Genomic DNA, 21,931 nt, shown 5'->3' with positions numbered 1-21,931 from the left:
GGGTTTCTGCTCGAAGTGTTTATTGTTTTTGCCTAGCTACTGACCCTGTTTCCGTTTCGAAGTGTTTATTGTTTGGTGTTTATTGTTTTGCTTATCGCTGTTGACACTTGCTTTGTTCAGTTTGTAACAGTTCTGCACTCCGACCCAGATATTCAATGCTCGCGATCTCTTGGGTTAAGGAATTTTCTTGTTTAGATACGGTTTTTAACAATAGGCAACGGATGTTTTCTATATCTTTTAGTCCAATTAATGGTTCTTTGCTGTATGGTGCGGGATTGCGGGATAATGCGTCAGCTATGATAATTGCTTTTCCCAGGTAGATATCTTATCTTGGCTCCAAAGACCTGAATGATCATTTGTCACCGAGTTCCTTTTGGACTGTGATTAAAGCCTTTGAAAAACTCGGTAAAGGACTCATGTTCAGTAAGGACTTTATCAGGAGAGCCATAGATTATGAACTTAAGATGTACTAGTGAGTTAAAGATACCTAGCCCTTCCTTGCCTATTACTGTATATTTACTTTCAGAGGGCTTTAGTTTACGTGAATAAAGAAGCTATAGGGAAGAACTGTTTATCATATTGCTGAAGTAATATCCCTCTTACCCCTTGGTCTGAGGCGTCTGTTGCAATAAAAAAAAAAATTTCCTTATTTAAATCAGGGATTTTTAAGTTAGGTAAGCTGCATTATTCCGCTTTTAAGATATTGAACGCCTGTTGATGCTTTTTAGACCATAATTAATCTACGCTCTTCTTCGTAAGATCTGTTAAAGGAGCTGCTATGATTGAAGAGTTACATATTTACATACGATTGTAATACCCACTACAGCGCAAAAGTGCTGTATCCCCCTTTTACGTTAATAGGTACCGGAAGTTATGAATAGCCGACACCTTACCATGGACTACTTTAAGACCTTGACCAGACACATAAAACCTAGATAAACATGTTCGGTTTTTAAAAACTCACATTTAGATATTTTACTCTGAGATTATTTGTCTTTGTCTCTGTAGCACTAGCTCTAGTTTATGTGAATGTACTTCTAAGGTATTAGAAAAGATTACAAGATCATCCATATAGGCATGTAGGGTATCCCCTAAAAGTCTCCAAACACTATATTGTAATTGGGGTGCAACGTAAGCCGGAGGCATACGTAAAAATTGATAATGTCCCCTGAGTGTGCTGAAAACGGTGTGTGAGTACAATCACTTAGGTATGGTATCTGGTAAAAGCATTTAAGTAAGTCCAAGTTGGTGAAAAAAAAATTTATATAACCTAACAGAGATAAGATGTCGTCGGTACATCGCACTGGAAACTATCGGGAGTCGTTTCCTTGTTTAAGCGACAGAATCTACGCAGATACGCCCAGTCCAATCTTTTATGGCATGACATTTGAGGGAAAAATTATATGGGCTTATTTGATTTCCTAATGACTCCTATTACTAACCTTTTTCAACTTCGTCATTTATCTCTATTTTGAAATTTCATTGAGAATCTATACGAAGGTACGTAAATAGCTTTATGTTTCCTTAGACCGTGTTTTGTGTTAAATGACATCCGTTTTTTTTTTTTTCCAGAGATCACTCGCTAGTGGAGAAACTTCCTGGTATTCAGATAAAAGATAAAAAAAAAAGTTTCTGCTGAATCACTCTGCTTGAATGACTTTACGGATATTACTTTAGATAGATTATCAGAGAGATTCATCTACGACTGGTTGGGCGGGATTAAAAATTAGCAACAATAAAAATGCTATATTTATAACTTCCGTACCACGATATGTATACTTTTAGGGCTTTGTTCACGGAAATCGTTATATTTCAGAGTGTCGGGAAGGATTAAAATTTCATTTCCCAGCAAAGTCTTTTTACACGCACTAAGACATTCCGAGGGTGCATGCTTCTCGAGATTTTGCGTGCAAACTACGACTGCGGTTGTGGGGAGAATTCTGTTGGGTCATTTGAACAATGTTACGATTTATGAGACAAATGTATTGTTCCTTTATATAAGTTATTATTTGATTAATTGTCTCTTTTTTGTTCAAACTGATTTTGATATGTTTGAAGGTTTATAGGATTTTCCTTTGATAAACACGCCTTATTTTGCAGGATATAAGATAATATTTTGTATACCCCTAGATGGATCTTACAATTACACTAGATACAGATCAATGTTTTTTATAACTATAGAGGTATCTGTAAGCGCTCGCTTATCCGGACTTCTCATTAGGGAAGTTCGAACAACAGACGGTGAGTCCGTAAATACAGGGTATTACGTGTACTAAAGGAATAACAAGATATTCTAATTTTTTACACGGCGCGTACAGTCGGGCTTTATCCACCACTACTATAATAACTTACGTATTAAAAAAAACGAAAACCTGCTCTGATTACCTTATAAAAAAACGGTTGTGTGTTTCATAGGAAAAATCCTTTTTAATTCGAAAAGATATTGGCATGTATGAACCAACATCGCTTTTCCCCACTCTGCTAGAGTCGCCTATTGTGTGGAATTTGCTTTGCTTTGAAAACTTCGGCAGTTTTGACTGACCTTGACCGCTTGACTAGGTGACACAGTAACCGAGTTTGCTTGTTTGATTCTGAACGGGCTACTGTTTCTATTTCTTTTTGTAATAATTAGGATCCTTCTCTTTATTACCATCGGCAACGTATTGTGTGTTTTTAGCATTATATTGCTGGTTACGTATAAAGCAATGAATGACGAACTATTAGGAACTGAGCGATTACTAATAAGACAAGTTATCACTACTGCATTCAATATTAACTGTTTGTACTTCATTCTTTGCTAAAATTTGAAATAGTGAGGGATCCTGGTCAGCGCATTTAGCCTGATGAAAGTTTTTTACAGACTGTTATTCCCTTGCAATCCAGCCATATTTTTAAAGTTAAGCTGAGTCATTGAGGTTCGATATTTTATATAACTCAAAAAACTCAAGGCTAAAACTGCGATCGGGACTTGCAAAGGAGCATTTATTGTCTTGACCCGAAATAGTGTTACCTCTAATTTATATAGATTTGTACGGGCGTTCCACTTGTTTTTTGTGTGTTTTCTAATCACTACGGTGCTTAACGACTCTATCCATGCATCTGTATAAATACAGACGTCCACTGCGTAAACGCATATTCACTGTTTAATATGATTTGTTACGTAAGGGATTAATAATCACCCAAAATGATAAAATTAACATAGTATATGATTATGATATTTCAGTAGAACTTCTGGAAACAGACACTCAAAGATAAAAACTCGCAGTAGCGAAATCTCAATGATGTAGATAATTTCTGTAAAAAAGTAAGATTAAGAGTGTCTCGTAACTTCAGCCACAGGAATAACGAAATTCGACCTGCAAAGGAAACACTCAAAGTTACACCAAATGAATAAAAAATTGTACTTAGCTTGCTTTGTGGAAGTCACGGTGTTCCGATAACGACACACGGCCTTGGTCCTCCTTCTCTATTTAGCGGATGACCTGGTTTTTTGGCTTGAGTTTCCCCCGTGCGCGTTGGTGTGATTCGAGCCCTTGAAAATCCGATGCTGCAGACGCGTTCGGTTTGTTTCTTGCAGTGCCGGAAACGCTCACTAACGATGTTTTTCTTGAATGATTCTAATGAGAGACGAAGCTTCCGTTGCCGTAGGAAAAGGACACGTCGGTTTTTGTTTCTTGAAGTTATTCACTAAATGATGATACTAAGTTGCTTGACGAATCTTGTTGTTTTCTGAAGTCGCTCACTAACGATGATACTAGGTGCTTGAAGAATCTGCTGCTTTCGTCGTCGTTGACTTCATGATTTATTATTCTGTTTTTTCTTCGTAGGACGTTGTAGAGTTCTTCTGGTCCACTGCCACCAATATTAGGGCTTTTGCCTATTATGATAAGGCGCCCTATGAGGTAATGTTAGACTTGCGATAATCTTAAGCTAAGTCGGTTGGTATTGCACTCCCATCTTCAATGGAGTGTCGGGGGGTTTGTAGATCACTTACGAAGTCGGTATTATCTTGTTGGTTATTACGACGATGTGTTAAACTCATGGTTCGGTGAGGAGGTTCTTGTAGAAAACACGAAGTATAAAAATAGATATATTCTTCTGAAGTTTTACATGATGAAGATCAGGTATGATTGTAACAAGTCTTCTAATAACGATAGCTTGATCGCTTCTGCCAATGATGATGGCTACTTCTGTTCTCTCTACATGATAAAGCTTAGGTAAAGAGATACAGGTCTTCTAATGACGATAGCTAACTCTGTTCTGCCCGTCTACCATCTCTGTTACAAGTTATGAAGGAACAGACAGTAGTTCGAACATATGAACATACATACAAATGACCAATAGTTTCATACGAACACACAAATCAAATGACACGCTTACAGATCACGTAGGCCGTTTGAATCATAGGTCGGGGTAGTTGTCTCAAGCAGGGAGCTTGGACTGTTTCAAAACAAATGAATGACCACAGATGACGGCATGTCAACTTAGCCTACATACTTATTGTATACGTCATCTTTAGCGTCTCTAGTCTGATCACATTCCTGCAAGCAATCTTTTATATATATGGACTAACATTCCATATTTTTATGTACACTTACATATATATATATATATATATATATATATATATATATATATATATATATATATATATATATATATCTCCCTTAAACGCCGAAGCGGTATAATCAAAATCGTCTCCCGTATGCTGGCGGGGTCTGGGAGTGAGCGCCAAAGCAGAAATTTTTTTTTTTTTTCAAAAAAATCACAGCACGCTTAGTTTTCAAGATTAAGAGTTCATTTTTGGCTCCTTATTTTGTCATTGCCTGAAGTTTAGTATGCAACCATCAGAAATGAAAAAAAATATCATTATCATATATAAATAATGGGATATATGATAGCGCAAAAAAAATGTTCATATATAATTGTATACAAATCGTGCTGTGAACAAAACGGTTAAAGCTAACGAGTTAAAAAAATTTTCAGAGATTTGCGGCAGAGAATCCGCGCATTGAGGAAGGAAAAAGAAACTTCGAATTTGTTTCAAAATGAAGGTAAATGATTGAATATTAGTAGACTGTAAGAGTTTTAGCTTACAATTGCGTTTTTCGACCATTTCGGTAGAGTTAAATTTGACCGAACGTTGTTTTTTTCTATTTAGGGTGATTTATATGCAAATATTTCGAAAATGCATTTTTTTCCTCTCAACATGACGAGGTACAGGTGGAGGAGGGAGACGCGCGCCCTTACTGCTGGTGGGCCGCGGCCCCGTGTGCCCTCTGCTGTCGGTACATCAGGCACACTCCAAAAAAAGACCGCATTGTGGTATTTGCAGTCACACTCCCCGAAACTGCAAAGAGCTATTTTGCAGGTGCGACAGAAGAACCAGGTGTCTCTCCTTTGGCCATTCATATGGCACACCCGTCACCGTTTCTGCCTGCGCTCTTGTAGGAGCTCCAGTGTGCGATCCCCTGGCTGCAGCAGACACACAGGGTCCGCTATCCGACGAGAAGTCATCTGGGCGGGTGCGGCAGCAGGGGCGTCAGCTGCAGGGGTGGCGGCAGCAGGGGCGTCGGCTGCAGGGGCGGCGGCAGCGGCGGCGGCAGCAGCAGCGGTAGGAGCAGGACGACCGAAGTTGGTCCTCCTAATATCTGCCCTTTCCTCTAGGGGCAGATCTGCAGCTCGGGGCAGGGGGCCAGTGATGGAAGGCCACTCATCGGGATTAAAGTGGATGAGGGCATTCCCGGCTACCTCAAGGAACTGGATGTGGGACAACCTCCGGAGATTTGGACTGTAGTGCCCACAGTACAGGATGTAGGCATTTTGGAGGGCCAACTGAAGAATGTATTTGAGGAGCTTCTGTGTCCGCCTCCTGGTTCTCCTGGCGAAGGGATAATACTGGATGAGTTGATCAAAGAGATCAACTCCTCCCATGTGCCTATTGTAGTGCCCAGTGACGGTAGGGCGCTCTACACGAAACTCCTCATACATAACTCGGCCCTGCTGACGTGTCTTCTTCTGCTGTACGATCTCCTCTTGGATGGGTTCATGACTCGTCATAATCATGGGACGAGTTGGACCCCCTTCCAACAGATGACGAAGACAGCTCCCTTCCGCCGCCACTCTGTCTCTCCTCTTGCCAGATATTGCGGATGGCTAGCGAACCTCTTGAGGACATTTAGGGCCCACGCACCAACCGAAGGGTACCACTGACGTGCACACCTGCTTCATACAGTTCCTGAGCCAGGGATACTGAGTTATAATAATTATCCATAAACAGGTGGTATCCCTGGTTATGGAAACGATCCACAAGACTGAACACAGTGTCACGCAGCGTGGAGAAGACCCCGGAATACACCGAGAAGTCCACGACATATCCAGTGTTGGACTATGTAATAAAAAAAGTTTCACTCCATATTTCTTCGGCTTCTTGGGGTTATACACTTTAATGCTAAGACGTCCATTGTAAGGCATCATCCCCTCGTCTAACTGCCAAATATCCAGTACCCCTTAAACTTAAATGCTTATGACTGTGTATTTTAACATTTCACTCTTTAATTTGATATTTAAAACAAAAATGTACCTTCAATTAGCATGCTAAAATAATTCAGTATCATTTTAAATAAAAATATACTGCACGCCATCATCCCAAAACACCCAAATAACCTTACATGACAGTACTCTCCTACTACTGTTACTAAAAAGTCTTTATATACACCCCTATATAACTGTTTATTTTAACATTTCATCGCCAAACTTAAAAGTTCAAACAAAAATATACCCCAAAATATAATCCCAGAACACCCCTAATATCATTTCAAAGTAAAGTTGCAAAATTATGTACCAGCCAACAACTGTTATTCTTAAGTACCCCTTACCATTCAGATGCACGTTTTCTTTGGACTGCGTAAATTTGCACATTGTTCTGTGCTGTAAATTTGTGCATCATTCCGTACCTACATTATTTATGTAAAGTGATATTTTCTATTTTCTGGTGTAGTAAGATGATTTTGAAATTATATTTACTGTATAGGTACGTATATTAGGATTGTACTATTATATATATATATATATATATATATATATATATATATATATATATATATATATATATATATATATATATATATATATATATATATATATATATATACAGTGGACCCCCGTATTCGCGTTCTCCGGATTCGCGGACTCACACATTCGCGGATTTCTCCTTGGGAACGTTTCCCCGCATTATTCGCGGAAAATTCGTGCATTCGCGGTATTTTTCTGTGAGAAATATCCACAAATTCCTGGTTTTTTGTGATCAATTTCATCATAAAGTGCACTTTTTGTGATAAAACTATTAAAAAAACCAAGTATGAAAATTTTTAGTGTTTTTCTTAAGTTTTAACTAACAAAATAGGCTGTTTTTAGCGCTTTTATAGGGGTTCCAAACATTCGCGGATTCTAACTATTCACGGGGGGTCTGGTACGCATCCCCCGCGAATACGGGGGGACCACTGTATATATATATATATATATATATATATATATATATTATATATATATATATATATATATATATATATATATATATCAGACACTGTTTTGTAATAGTTAAAACTGGGCCGCCAACGGGTGACGTGAACAAGATTGGAATGTACAAAACAGCCTTGAGTGTTGTGGAAAAAGCTTAAAAACATTGGAATGTGACGAGACAAGCTTACACAGTCATAATATTAGCAAGCCGCACCAGCGAAATTGTGGGTCACGCAAATGACTTTGTTAGTCAAAAATCACATGATTGTGAAGTCAGGAAAATGCAATTGTGTGCGTGCATCAGTTCGTGCTTCAAACAGGGCATGTTCATGGAAAGTTCCAGAGCATAGCGTGCGTAAGTTGGTATGTCCATTAGCGTGCGTAATTTTGTTGACACATGAATGGAATATAATCCCCTAGGTGGTGATTAATGGGGGTATTAGACAAAGACGCTAGTGGTAGTTGCCAGAGACTTTGAAAGGCCAAAGGAGACGAGAATATCTGGTGATTAAGGTAGAGTGATGGGGTAAAGAACATTTTAAAAAACAGTGGCAGTTATTTTTCAGATACTCTGAGAGTGGAAGTGTGGTGCAACACTTGATATTGTTGATGAACCTTAATATATTACGTTTGAACTTTAATATATTACGTTTCTGATAAATGTGGTTTCTTTTACAGATGGATTCTGCTTGTCACTACCAAAGATGAATTCTCTATTTGACATTTATTTGAGAAAGACTGATGGGTTTCAGTAGACAGTGAGAATAGTGTATGGCAATTTTAATACATAATGGTGCCTTGATGATTTTTGAGATTTTAGATTATTTTCTTTCATTTTCATGCTAGCAATTTTGGGGAAATAAAGGCTCTATTTTGTATCTCAAGAGTTGTGAAGATAGCACGTTACTGGGAATGACAATGGTAGGTCACGCTACTAGATACCTTTAGGTTTAGGATTTCTCTCCTTATAAGTAAACAGGGTCCATTGTGCACTGTAACAGTTTGATAGCAGTCGGGAAAGGCAATCAGGCTTATAGATTATGCTTCTGGAGAGACTGGGTGGTTGTAGGAGTCGGGAAATCGTGTATACGTTAGGGAAAAGGGATTATATTTAGGTATTTTTTGGCAACTGTCGCTCTATCACTGACAAAGGTGTTTAGGTTGGAATCAGCGAACCTGTTCATCGGAGAAATCGGCCTTCAAAGGCAGTGATGCTTCAAAGAGTGTGTTAATGTGACGTGTGTTGTAAATGCAGTGTAGGTATCTAAATACGGTGGCTATTGAAGTGTAATAATTATGGCGGGGCTATCGGTGCATTAGGGGCCACAGGTCATGGAGACGTAACAAGCAGATATGCGGTGGGTAGTTTTGGTGAGTGTTAGAATTCTTTTGTAAAGTCAGTTTTCTCTCTCTCACCTCGAGAAGTTGTGCATCTATCCAGTTTTCCTTTTCATTAGGCGAGGTTTAGTAATTGAAGAGTGCATATATGGGATATTGTGATTTGATATTTTTTAAAAGTGGTATTTAAGTAAGTCATTTGAATTTTGTTTTACACTCTAGCGAGAATTAGTTATTGCGGGAAATATACAGCGCCGAGGGTTTCACTTCCTTTTAATTATGTTAGTGTGTGGCAGAGAGCGATGGTTGGGTTGACTGTGCAGACTCAGCAAATACCAGGCATGTGGCAGAGAGCGTTGGTCAGGTTGACTGTGCAGATTCAGCAAATATCAGGCTAGAAATGAGAAGCGAAGGTTCGTCTTTCATTCTCCTTCCTTCTCTCTTCTTGTTTTCTGTTGCAGTGCAATGACACAGATTTGATCAGCTGATGACTTTGAACTTGAAGGGCGAGAACATAGCTTTCATCCTGTAGAACTGAGAAATACTTAGGAAATATATGTGTTGGGGATTGGTACATGTATCTTTTTTATTATTTCTGCCGGTTATTGGTACATCAATTTTTGGTGTTGGTGATTTATGAGGGAACCTGGATAGACATTATTGATGTTGTGGAGGTGGGGGAGAATCCGAAATACTAGGGAAACAAAATGGCCGACACAAATAATGCCGATGATATTTTGTTATATAAAGTCAAGAATGTAACAGCAGTGGTTCGTCCTTTTCGGGATTGATGGCGTTCTTTCCCAGCCAGTGTAGATTGTTATTGAAGGAGTGAATAATCTCTGAAAAGCCAAAGGGGAATTAAAAGTGATGTGGAGGCTTTCACAGAGGCAAAGGCCATGTTGGATTTCAACAAGGTTGATTTGGCACATAGATGCTGTATTTTCAATACAGAAATTGCCAGTCATGGACGAATTGCAAGCATTTCTGAAGACAGCCTATGGAACAAAGGAACATGGGGATATGGTGAGAGACCTAAGAGGGTTCTACAAGATTAGAAAAGGTCAGAAGACCATGGATGAGCATAGCTCTCAGCTTTTTGACTCAGTGGGAGAATGGATACAGAAGGGTAAATGGTAATACTAATATTTCAGTCAGGAACTTGCATAAGCTGATACATTTTTCCAGTTTCTACACGACGTCCTGGACGCCATTGTATAGCTTTGATGAAAAGATTGAACCTACATCAGATGAGGAACTGATTTATTCCCAAATTCAGAAACATATGTCCAAATGTCTGACAGTGGATAGTACATTTTTTAATGGGAGTGGTCCACAAAATGCAACACAAAGGAATTTAAATTTTCCTTCTCCCCGTTTGTGTGCAAAAGTGAAATTAAGAGTAGATCTTTGGATCCAGGGCAACAGTTGTTCTGTTTCAATTGTAAGAAAATATGTAGAGTCAAATATTATGGAATATGGAAAAGTGTAGATCACTTTTAGCAGTCGTGTCTGTCTCAGAAACGGACGGATGCAAGACCCACACCTCAAAAATCTGGGAGTTTTAATGTGAGAACTTCCCAAGCAGGTTACTCAAAGGGACAAGGAGATTAGTGAAATTTTTGGAAAGCCGATCAACAAAAAGACTGGCTACAGATGATTTGTATGTGCCATTGTGGTCTCGTGGGGATGCCCCTGAGCCCAGGCCAATTGTACATGGAATATTGGGAAATATGAAGATCCCAATTTTTATTGAAATGGGAGCCTCGGTAAATTTGATGGACAATAATTTATATCAGTCCATGTTCTCCCAATACCCTTTGAAACTCCATCAGAGATGGTGTGTGATGTGCAAACTCATAGATTAAATACCTTAGGTTTCATAAGAGTGCGGTTCTCTCCGGGTGATAGTGTTGATAGAACCATTTTTGGTGATAAAAGGGGTTGTGTTGGGCAACAGACTTTTGTTGGGCCATCCTGCATGTAGGAGACACAGGATATCTGTCCTTACAGGTGTTAGTGGCATAACGGTTGGGATACTGGGTATTTTTATTCCGTAAGTGGATGTACGTGGAACTGAGGTAAATGAGGATACTGAGGTTAATATGGGGGATAGTGGTGATAATAATTAGTGATCACAGCAGTGTTAATGAGGATATTATTGATCACGGCGGTGTTACTGGGGATATTAGTGATCACACCGGTGATAATGGTGGTAATATTAGCAGTAATGATAATGGTGGTTATCATGGGGATGCTGGTGGTAATAATGGTGGCCTTAATGATGGTGGTATGGGCAATAACAGTGATACAGATAACAGTGGTGATACTGATGCTAACATTGGGATTATGGTGGATGTTATTTAAAACCCAGGTACAATAACTATGGTGAAAGTCGATCTAAGGGAAGTGAAAAGGCCCAAGGGGTGTGTAACTGTAATGATACAGTTAAGTATCAGAAGAATACTTATGTGTATCAAAAGAATACTTATGTGGTAGACTTCCAAGATTGAAGTAGGGATAGTGGTTCAGTGTAAAGACGAAAACTGAGTTTTCAGGGGCAGAAATGCAAATAAGGAGGAAAACCTAAAGGGAACACTTAAGCTAATGCAGACTACAAGGAACATATAGAAGCAGTAAGCGAAGTTTTGGCTGAATTTCGGGATATTGTGGCTTTAAAAGGGGATACGTTAGGCCTGACTAAAGAGAACACAAGGTGAATGTAGAAGAGGGGACCAAACCCATTTTCATTCCCACACACTGCATATCATACAAAATCAGAGAACAGGGTGACAGAGATGAGAGCGAGTATGTGGTCTCACAATACAACAAGTATAATTCAGGGGAGATAAACAGACGGGAATCTATGAGATCTTTAGGTTTCCATTTCATTGTCAGAGTAAATATGTAACAGATTTTTAAATATCCAGCTCCACCTCCCAGTAGAGAGCAGGGGGGTTTTGGGGGGCAATAGATGGTCAAGTCTAGCTAACGTTTTTATGATCCAAATTTCAGTCACTCTCTTGATGTAAAAAAAAAGTACATTCATGAAAAACGTGATGTGATTATAAAATGGGGATTCACGCTTTCGTAAAATGCCAACAGTCAAAGGTTTTATGATTAATTTGGAAAATCCCACCTCACATTCAGCAGATGCTTTCAGTGGCTGGGACTGTGGTGGGATACTTTTCATGGCCTGTTGTCTCTCCATCATACTTAAAACAGAAGAAGGCAAGTCCTCAAAACATGCCTTGCATAGCCCAGAATTTCTAAACAGCAATTAGAACATATGACGGACTTGTTGCAATTCACATCAATAATTGATCCAATACTCAGGTTGCAACTAAAGAATGTGAAGGAATTCTGACTATTGCATGCAAGAAACAAGATGTGTGATTGACCTCATCAAAAGATTCAAGAAGCTTGGGAGATACTTCAACCTTGGTCCCAGAAGGAATCCCTGGCGAAACAGATCACCCTGACTCTTCAGTCTGTACAAATGACAATACACACAGATGCCTCGTTGACAGATTGGGAGGATTGTCGGTTGGCAGGGAGATGGTCAGCTACTTAGGAATTGTCATGTAAATTTCTTGGAGCTGATGGCTGTTTTTGTCTGTCAAAAATATCAAACCTCCAGAAGAGAGACACATTTAGCTGTTTCTAGCCATCCCTCAATGGTGCAACAAGAAGTGGCACTTGCCTGCAAATCAGTGCAAATACTCTATTATCAATGCCGATAGCTGTTAATCTGCACATTTCGGCAGCGAAATTCGCCGAGTTTTAGCAATTTATGGTGCTAGACAACCCCATGAAACCAGATTGCTGATAACTGAGGCTGCTGGTAACTGGGGACTGCTTATACTCTAGCAACATTATTGCTGTGAGCTCGGATAAATTTCAACTACACTATGTATTAGTAGGTGGCATGGATATTCCTGACCCATAGGAGCTACGGCAACAAACCACGGGTCATCCTAACAGGCAGGTATGCTAACTATTGCAGGGGAAGGTTTGACAATACTGCAACCATACCCAGCATGCCTAGATAAGTCACCGCAGAACTTCACCCCACAAACATAAGTTCGTATTTAATTTCTTGTTCTTTGTTACCAATCCTTAAGGTATTTGTAATAAAGAATGGGGCCTTCAAACTTGTGTCTTGACCCCAGGCAAAAATGATTTTGGGTTGGTGGGATTAAAATTTGAGAGCTTTTTGTCAACTGTCAGTTTCCTTGTAAAGCTCCATGTGGACGAGACAGGGTCTACACTATCAAAAAACAGCTTTTGACGTAGGAAAAACCTATTTTTGGTAGTCGCTGTTGAGTCCTCAAAACCCTCCCACTTCCCTGACAAAAAGTCATGGGATTTGGGTAAGGGATCATCCTGCATTGACCAGCAGAAAGTAATGGCGTCTTGCTCCATTTCTGGTCGTATGCACAAAGCCACTTCTTATTGTGGGTCTTTTTGACATAGGTAAACTAGATTCAGCATTTGCTGAGGATAAGAGAAAATGCCCACTTATCCTGAGCCCATATATACTCCATCATGTGTTATAATGTTTATCATTATGACACAATATCCGCCCACAAGACCATCTAAAAGAGAATTCATTGACATTAGTCTGGTCACCATGGAGTTCTGGTTATACCATGGAAAGGGTAACTCCTTGAGGACTCAACAGCAACTACCAAAAATTGATTAGTACTTTTCTCTGCTATAATTTCACTATTGCTGCTGCAAACATTTAATGCTTTATATCAGTGATTTCCATGTTCCACTTTTTTTGTTTAATATTTGCTGACATTTTCTTTATTCTACTTTTTAAATTATGCTTCCATTTACTTTGGCTTTATCCTTTTTCCCTTTTCTCTTTCCAAATCAATTTCTTCCCATTATGTCCTCAAAGTATAATATCAGCTTCTTGCCAGTATTGCTACTGAAATTAATAGTATTTATATATTTATTGAGTTGAATTTGTAATGTTTTTTCACTCTTTTGCAATTTTTGAAACCATTTCTTTGACAAACAATTTGTGAAATCTTCCTTTGTCAATTAATGGCTTTTAGGTCTTGTTTCATATGAATGTTGAGTACTGCTTAGAAGGATATTATATTGTACTTTGAATGATTTTCTAGGTGAGTGACCTCTGAATTAACAGAGCTTATATTAATAAATAATTATTATAAAAATCATAGACCTCAATAAAAAAAAATGCTGTATGTGTTATTGATGTGTATTTTTTTAAATGTTTTTCAGACAAATGCAACTTTTGCAAGAGCCCTGGCCCTTGAATTAGGTGCCAGTCAGTGTGCTGATAGTGACTTGATGCTTTTTATAGATGTTGACATGACATTTTCTTCTGCATCATTAGACAGAATTCGTCTTCACACTATTAAAGGACATCAGGTAAGCTGTATTCAGAAAACTGTCTCTTTGAAAATCATATTTGTGATCTACACAAATACTAGAAACTTAAGACAGGAGACAATATCACATTTACAATACTCCTGATGTGGTAGCCTATTTGCCTTCCTGTGTCATAGCGAGCTGCTCTACTTGGAGTAATTGTTTAACTATCTGTTTAGCCCTAAAGAAATCTTTTATCGTAATTTACAAAAATTATAACAGAAACATAGCAGTCCATGGAAATTTGATTGTTTGTTCATTTTATACAGTGACAATTATGACAAGACACATGGAATCATTAGTGAGAAAAAGGAAGGATCTTTCCATGGAACTATAACATGGAATGGACATGCACGTATGAATGTATTGACGCTGATTGTCACTGCATGGCGCCATTGGAAAGGGTGGAGAAGACACTGAATTAAGCTAATAAAGCTTGGTCTTAAAGATGCTTTTTCACTCTGTCGTCCTTAATTTTCCACCGATTTTAATAAATATATATATATAGACTCATTGCAAAATTCTTGAAAATCCCTTTTAAATGCATATAATTAAGTGTATAGAAAATACGGTGCTGCAGTGTTTCAAATAAAGATATCCAGATATGCATTTTACCTGGGTTTGCTTTTTACTCCACAGTTCCAAATTTTTAATATAAATTTTGATAAATTTATCATCGGTTAGAAGCTCTTGAAAAGCACTTTCCAATGAACTTAATGAAGCACGTATATGTCTCATACAATAGACAAAATCATGCATGCCGTGTGCTGAGACCGAGTGATTTCATGTCTTTGCCATTGGGTTGTGTAATAAATTTTACCACTAAAGCCTGTTGAGCCCCTTATATTTAATATCCTTCTTAGTATCAAAGTCTTTGTACTCTACTTTGCATTTTATGCACTACCTAGGTCTTATCACCTTGCTATCCAGTCTGCGTCACCTTGGGATTAACAATATCACCATGACACAAGGGACTTGAATTGTAATTATGTTGACTTATGCTTATTGCTTACTTATATCAGTCATTATTGCAAAAAGAAACACACTTGTTAATATAAATAATTCATTTCTACAGATCACTTATTAATGTTTAGGTCTTATTTTAAATGTATTATCATGTAAACAGAAATTACGAGATTGAATAGTCTACTAAATTTACTCTAACATAATGCAACAAATGTCATAGATGACAAGATATTGTCGTGGAAAATTAAGAGATTACACTCCAATATGGCGAGGTGGGCATTATGATACAAAACTCTCTCCACCCTTTGCAATGGCGGCACGCTGCACATGGCGATTTCGCGCATATCCATTCCATGTTTATAGTTCCATGGATCTCTCTCTCTCTCTCTCTCTCTCTCTCTCTCTCTCTCTCTCTCTCTCTCTCTCTATTGTTGTTTCATCATTTTATGCAATAAGAAGTGGACAAAACTTATAGAAATAAAAAAAATTAGAAAATACAGTAAAAACGACAATGAGAATGGCATGATATATAAAAAATAAACAAAGGAAGGAGTGTGTGTGTAAAAAGCCTCTCTCTCTCTCTCTCTCTCTCTCTCTCTCTCTCTCTCTCTCTCTCTCTCTCTCTCTCTCTTGTGTTGATTTTTTTTATCATGGCAAAACATAGGAATAAAGAAATGAGAAAAATAAAGATGAAAACGGGAATATATGTAAAATAAAAGTAAAAAATGGGATGAAGTGTGTGAGTGAACAGTTTCTCTCTCTCTCTCTCTCTCTCTCTCTCTCTCTCTCTCTCTCTCTCTCTCTCTTCTCTCTCTCTCTCTCTCTCTCTCTCTCTCTCTCTCTCTCTCTCTCTCTCTCTTCCATTGTGATTTTTATTGGTTTTTCATAATTTTATGCAGTGAGATTTATGACAAAATGCATATAAATAAAAATGAGATAGTACAAAAAATTAAAAAGGATACTAGTGTAAAGTAAAAGAAAACAAGGGAATGAGTTTGTTTGCATGAACAGCGTCTCTCTCCCATCCTGCCCAACCCTCTGCCCCTCTCCCCAAGCCGGGAAGCTTTCACCCAAGAACATAGAATCTAGCCTCACTTTCCCCAGCCCCAGAGCCCCCCCTCAATCCTTTGTCTGCCTGTTTTGAGTGTAAGCAGTGTTACCACATTTCCCTAGGCCCACGCATCATTGCTAACCTTCCAAGAGTGATTTGCCAATAACAAAAAATCTATGATTTTCGCCGATTTTCAGTGCTGGTAAGTGCTGGAAATCACCAGTTTTCAGTTGTCGGCGAAAATCTGCGCGCTTTTTCTCCGAACGGAAATCGACAATTCTCATCCGATTGTCGTCACTAGACAAGCCCCATAGAACGGGATCGTCGATAACCAGGGACTGCCTAAATAGACATAAGATATATATTGGACAGATTTTGGTCATTTGTGAGTTCGGAATGTGAAGGAAAACACGAGAGTAATAAGTCATGCATGTAATGTAGGATAAGCACAAATAATAATTGAGGGAGTGGTTAACACAGATGTAGTCTTTTTAGCTACACAGGTGGCCTTTACTTTTTATGATTATGTTAACTATACCAGCGGTACATCTGGACGGTGGTTAGGACTCTTATGGCACGGCACGACAATACATCTTTGTGGCGGCTGACACCACTGATGAGTCTGTGACTTGTCCTGACGCACTCTATTCAGTATGACTGACGATAACAAACTGATTTGACCTACTTGGCGGCCTGTTTAAATTGCAACTAAACATGGCATCAGTATGCCAGAAGCTGATTGGTTATTCTGGCCTCATAGACACAAGGCGCCAATCAGGAAGGGACATAGAGATGTGTCTCGGTGCTTTTTTGAAATACCAAAGCCACGCCAACTACCCAGCGGTCTTTGCCGGCATACAAAAGTAGTGAACCCCTGTATTCGTGGGGGATGTCTACCAGACCCCCCACGAATAGCTAGAAGCCGCGTATACTTAGAACCCCCCCACCCCCATAAATGCTTATAACTGCCCATATTCAAAGTTCAAACACCAAAGTAGCTATCCCTAAAAATATCATCCTACATCAAGTATACATTAAACTATTATCCTATTACTGTATTAAACTTTGAAATAATATTATTGGTATCATTTCAAAGTAAACCTTACTCATTTTGTTTAAAAATATACCTACATACTGCATGACTTAGTTATGTATATCTGAAAATAATCCAGTTCTCCCTAAGTATTCAACCATGCACATTTTCTTTCATACAGTTACTATTCAAGACATCCAGTTTTCTTTTTACAAGGGAAACGTTTGTTATGTACATCAATAAAGAGAGAGAGAGAAGAAAATATATGTAAATAGGGTACTCATAAGTGATGAATGTTGATTAAAGAATGATGATGATGAATTAGCTGTGCAGTCCGATGAATGGCAATGAAGATGACTGCATAGCTAAGCAGAGGAGTTACATCTCCTCTGAGGGCGCCTCTTTACCTTCAGGAGGCACTAATTCAGGCGTTTCAGGAGGCACTTCTTTAAGACGATTCAAGAGGCACTACTTCAGGCAATTTTAAAGGCACTACTTCAGGGGTTTGGGGAGGCTTTGGAGGGTCCTTCTTCGTGCATGTGATGAACATGGTGATTGGCAGCTACTGTCATGGCTTCTTCATGGTGGTGAGGGCTTGATAATAGGGCTCCAGTGCTGTATTAAGGATGTTTGTAAACTTTTATGAGCAATCCATATAAGAATCCCATGTTGAGACAAACTCCTGCTTATCCTTGATCATTCTCCTAATTTGGGACAGGCATTCCAAAGTCAACGCTTCCTCCTGCTCCTGCTCCTCTCCTGAACCTAGAGTGTCTTCTCCCTCGCTGGCAGACTTTGTCAGGTCTTCCAAATCTTGATCTGCCCTCGAGTCAGAGTGGGCATCAATGAGGGTGTCGACTTCATCCTAGGTGATGTTATCAAAGCTTTCTCCACCAACAATCCTCGCCAACTGGAACTTCTTATTAATGGCCAAATGTTGAATTTCTTGAGGAGAGATGCCCTTATAATTATGCACACTTTCCAGCCTTAACTTACTCCAGCATGCATTCAGGGTCTCTTTCTTCACCCATCAGCAACTGGTCGAATGAATTTACACTAACATGTACATCTTTGTTGTGGCTGACGGCACTGAGTGTCGAGGACTCTTCCTGACCCAGTCTATTCAGTACGGCTGACAATAACGAACTGATCTGTCCGACATTGCTGCCAGTTTAAAATGCAATTTCACATGGCATCATTATGCCAGAAGCTGATTGGTTATTCTTCCCCATAGACACAAAGAGTTAATCAGGAAGGGACATAGAGATGTGTCTCGGTGCTCTTTTGAATTACCTAAGCCACGCCAACTACCTAATGATCTTTAGCGTTTATTCTTGTATTGTACATACAGTAGTACCAGTGTGATAATGTTTTCATGGGATTTCAGAACATCATTGAAAAAGCATATTCAAAACTGTAGCGAATCAGCTTAACGTTATATATACACCAGCAGTGCCTGGGTAGTGGCAGGGGTTCTGTTCTTGGCAGGGTGCTGATAAGCAAAATCCACCATTAACCGAAACTTGGCGATTTATGGTGCCTATAACCAGTTAATGGCACTGATAACCGGTTTAGGGCACCTCTGTTAGGTATATTATGGCACCATAACTCTATTATCAGTGCACGATGACACTGATAACCGAAACTCGGCCTGTTATGGTGCCAAAAATTGCCAATTTTATGGTGCTAGACAAGAGCCATAAAACCAGATCGCCATTAACAGAGTCCGCCAATAACTGGTAGCTGCCTGTGTATGTGTGTATATATATATATATATATATATATATATATATATACAGTAAGTCCTCGGGTTACGCCGGTCTTGACTTACGATGTTTCGTGGTTACGAACGCGCCCCCAACCATAAAAAATATAAAAAAATAATATTTTGCGTCGTTCCGTCTTACGCTGTTTAGCGTCGTAAGCAACGTAAACAAACGCGAACTGAGTTCCGGCGCACGGCGGAAGAATACGCTTTGTGGGGGAGAGGACGGCGTCGCTTCGCTACGCTCATTCCTCGCCCATACGCCATTTTGGTTGTTTACACTGCCTCTCTCTCCCTCGTGTTGTATTGTTTTGTAACTTTTTGCTCTTTGTTATGGCTCCCAAGCGCAAGGCGGACTCTTCTGATGGTAGTGCATCGAAGAAAAGAAAGGCCATCACCATGGATATTAAAGTGGACATTATAAAGCGATCTGAGAAGGGAGAAACGCCAACAAACATTGGCCGCTCGCTTGGCCTTAGCCGTTTGACCGTTTGCTACCATTATCAAAGATAAAGAGCTCATCGTTGAACATGTGAAAGGATCTGCTCCTATGAAAGCGACAGTGATAACTAAGCAGCGTAGTGGTTAATAATTGAAATGGAAAGGTTATTGGTGCTTTGGTTGGAAGACCAAAATCAACGGCGTATCCCAGTCAGCCTTATGGTGATTCAGGAGAAGGCGAAAAGATTGTTTGAAGCGTTGAAAAAAGAAAAGGGGGAGGGAAGTGAAAGTGAAGAGTTTGTGGCCAGTAGGGGTTGGTTTTATGCGATTTAAGGCTCGGGCCAATTACCATAACCTTAAAGTGCAAGGTGAAGCTGCTAGTGGGGATGAGAAAGCAGCGAGTGAATTTCCTAAACCGTTGTCTGAGATAATTAAGGAGGGGGTTATTCTGCTCAGCAAGTGTTTAACGTAGACGAGACAGGTTTGTTTTGGAAACGTATGCCTAACCGCACTTACATCACCAAGGAGGAGAAGTCAGCACCGGTCATAAGCCAGCAAGGAGAGGCTAACTTTACTTCTTGGGGGTAATGCTGCTGGCGACTTCAAACTGAAGCCCTTGTTGGTGTATCAGGCTGAAAATCCAAGGGCACTCAAGGGCATTTGGAAGGGTCAACTACCAGTAATTTGGAAGTCCAACAAGAAGGCATGGGTGACACTTGCAGTGTTTGAGGACTGGTTCGTAAACCATTTTGTTCCAAGTGTGGAGCGGTATTGCGCCTCCAAGGGTATCCCCTTTAAGGTGTTGCTAGTGCTGGACAATGCCCCTGGACACCCTGCCCAGCTGGGAGACTTCAACCCTAATGTCAAGGTGGTTTACCTTCCACCTAATACCACGGCCCTTTACAGCCTATGGACCAAGGAGTGATTGCTTCGTTCAAGGCCTACTACCTACGAAGGACAATTGCTATGGCTTTACAGGCAACTGAAACCAAGAAGGACTTGACTCTGAAGGACTTTTGGAAATCCTACAACATCCTTGATGCTGTAAAGAACATTGCTAATTCCTGGAGGAGGTTAAGCAAACAAACATAAATGGTGTCCTGGAAAGAAATTTGTCCTCAATTTGTGAATGATTTCCATGGGTTTGAGGACTCAGTTCAGCTAGTTGTCAAGAACGTTGTTGCCCTGAGTAAGGAAATCAATTTGGAGATGGAGGTTGATGATGTTACAGAGCTGCTGGAGTCTCATGGCGAGGAGTTATCTGCTGAGGACCTGATACAACTGGAGAAGCAGATGATAGAGGAAGAAGAAGAAGCACCCACCCCAGAGCCTAAGGCTTTCACAAGGCAGGACTTGACAAGAGGTTTTGCAGAGTTGCAGCAAGCGTTGTCAACTTTTGAGGCTCAGGATCCCAACAATGGACAGGTTCACTAGGGTTTCCAGAGGCGTCATGGATTTGATGCAGTGTTACAAGGAGATCTTGGATGAAAAGAGGTCGCTCTCTGTTCAGACTAACCTGGAGCAGTATTTTAAGAAGGTAGAGAGGCCTGCAGGAGATCCTGTACCCTCTACCTCAGCTGCCTCTGCTAATCCAGACTCGCCTGCCCCACAATCTCCACAAAAAACCTTCTGAATGTTCTGCTAACCTAGACTCACCTGCCCCAGTATCTCCAGCACCTTCTGTAGGTTCTGCCTCACCTAAAGACTCACCTGCCCCAGCATCTCCAGTAGTATGTTCTGCCTCACCTCAAGAATCACCTGCCTCAGCATCTCCAGTAGTATGTTCTGCCTCACCTCAAGAATCACCTGCCTCAGCATCTCCAGCATCTTCTGGAGGTTCTTTTTCTCTTCACTAACCTCCCCCAGTCTCTCCAGCACCGCAGCTTCCTCTCCAGTGTGCAAGCCAATCAAATTAATAAAGGTAAGGAATTGTTCTCTCGTTGTTATTGATAGGTATTTACATTAAATCATGTGGTATTTTTTAATGTTCCGACTTACGCTGAAAATCGTGTTACGACGCATCTTAAGAACGGACGGAATCAACCCCCTCTAACTCGAGGACCCCCTGTATCTATATATATATATAATTAGTATATATATATATATATATATATATATATATATATATATATATATCATATCTAATATGCTCTGTATATATATATATTATATAGTTGAATGTAAATATATATATATTATATATATATATATATATATAAATGTATATATATATATATAGTATATATATATGATATAAATGTATATCTATATATTCATACTATATTATATCTATATATATCATATATTATATCTCTATATATAATATTATATATATATATATATAAATGTATTCTATATATATATATATATATATATCTATCTATTATATATAGATATATATATATAT

General features: G+C 39.3%; 1 protein-coding gene across 1 annotated transcript in view; it reads left to right on the top strand.

Annotated features, from left to right (window-relative positions):
* Nucleotides 1–21,931, top strand: part of LOC135224519 (chondroitin sulfate synthase 1-like) — a 241,383-nt gene that overhangs the window by 193,176 nt on the left and 26,276 nt on the right. Inside the window, exon 4 of the mRNA XM_064263575.1 lies at nt 14,119–14,268. Within this exon, the coding sequence (XP_064119645.1) occupies nt 14,119–14,268 (150 nt within the window). The remainder of the gene's footprint in view (nt 1–14,118; nt 14,269–21,931) is intronic.

Source organism: Macrobrachium nipponense, chromosome 12, assembly GCF_015104395.2.
Source record: "Macrobrachium nipponense isolate FS-2020 chromosome 12, ASM1510439v2, whole genome shotgun sequence".
Classification (NCBI taxonomy): Eukaryota; Metazoa; Arthropoda; class Malacostraca; order Decapoda; family Palaemonidae; genus Macrobrachium; species Macrobrachium nipponense.
The sequence above is the reverse complement of the archived record's forward strand: the minus strand, read 5'-3'. Positions and strand labels throughout refer to the sequence as shown.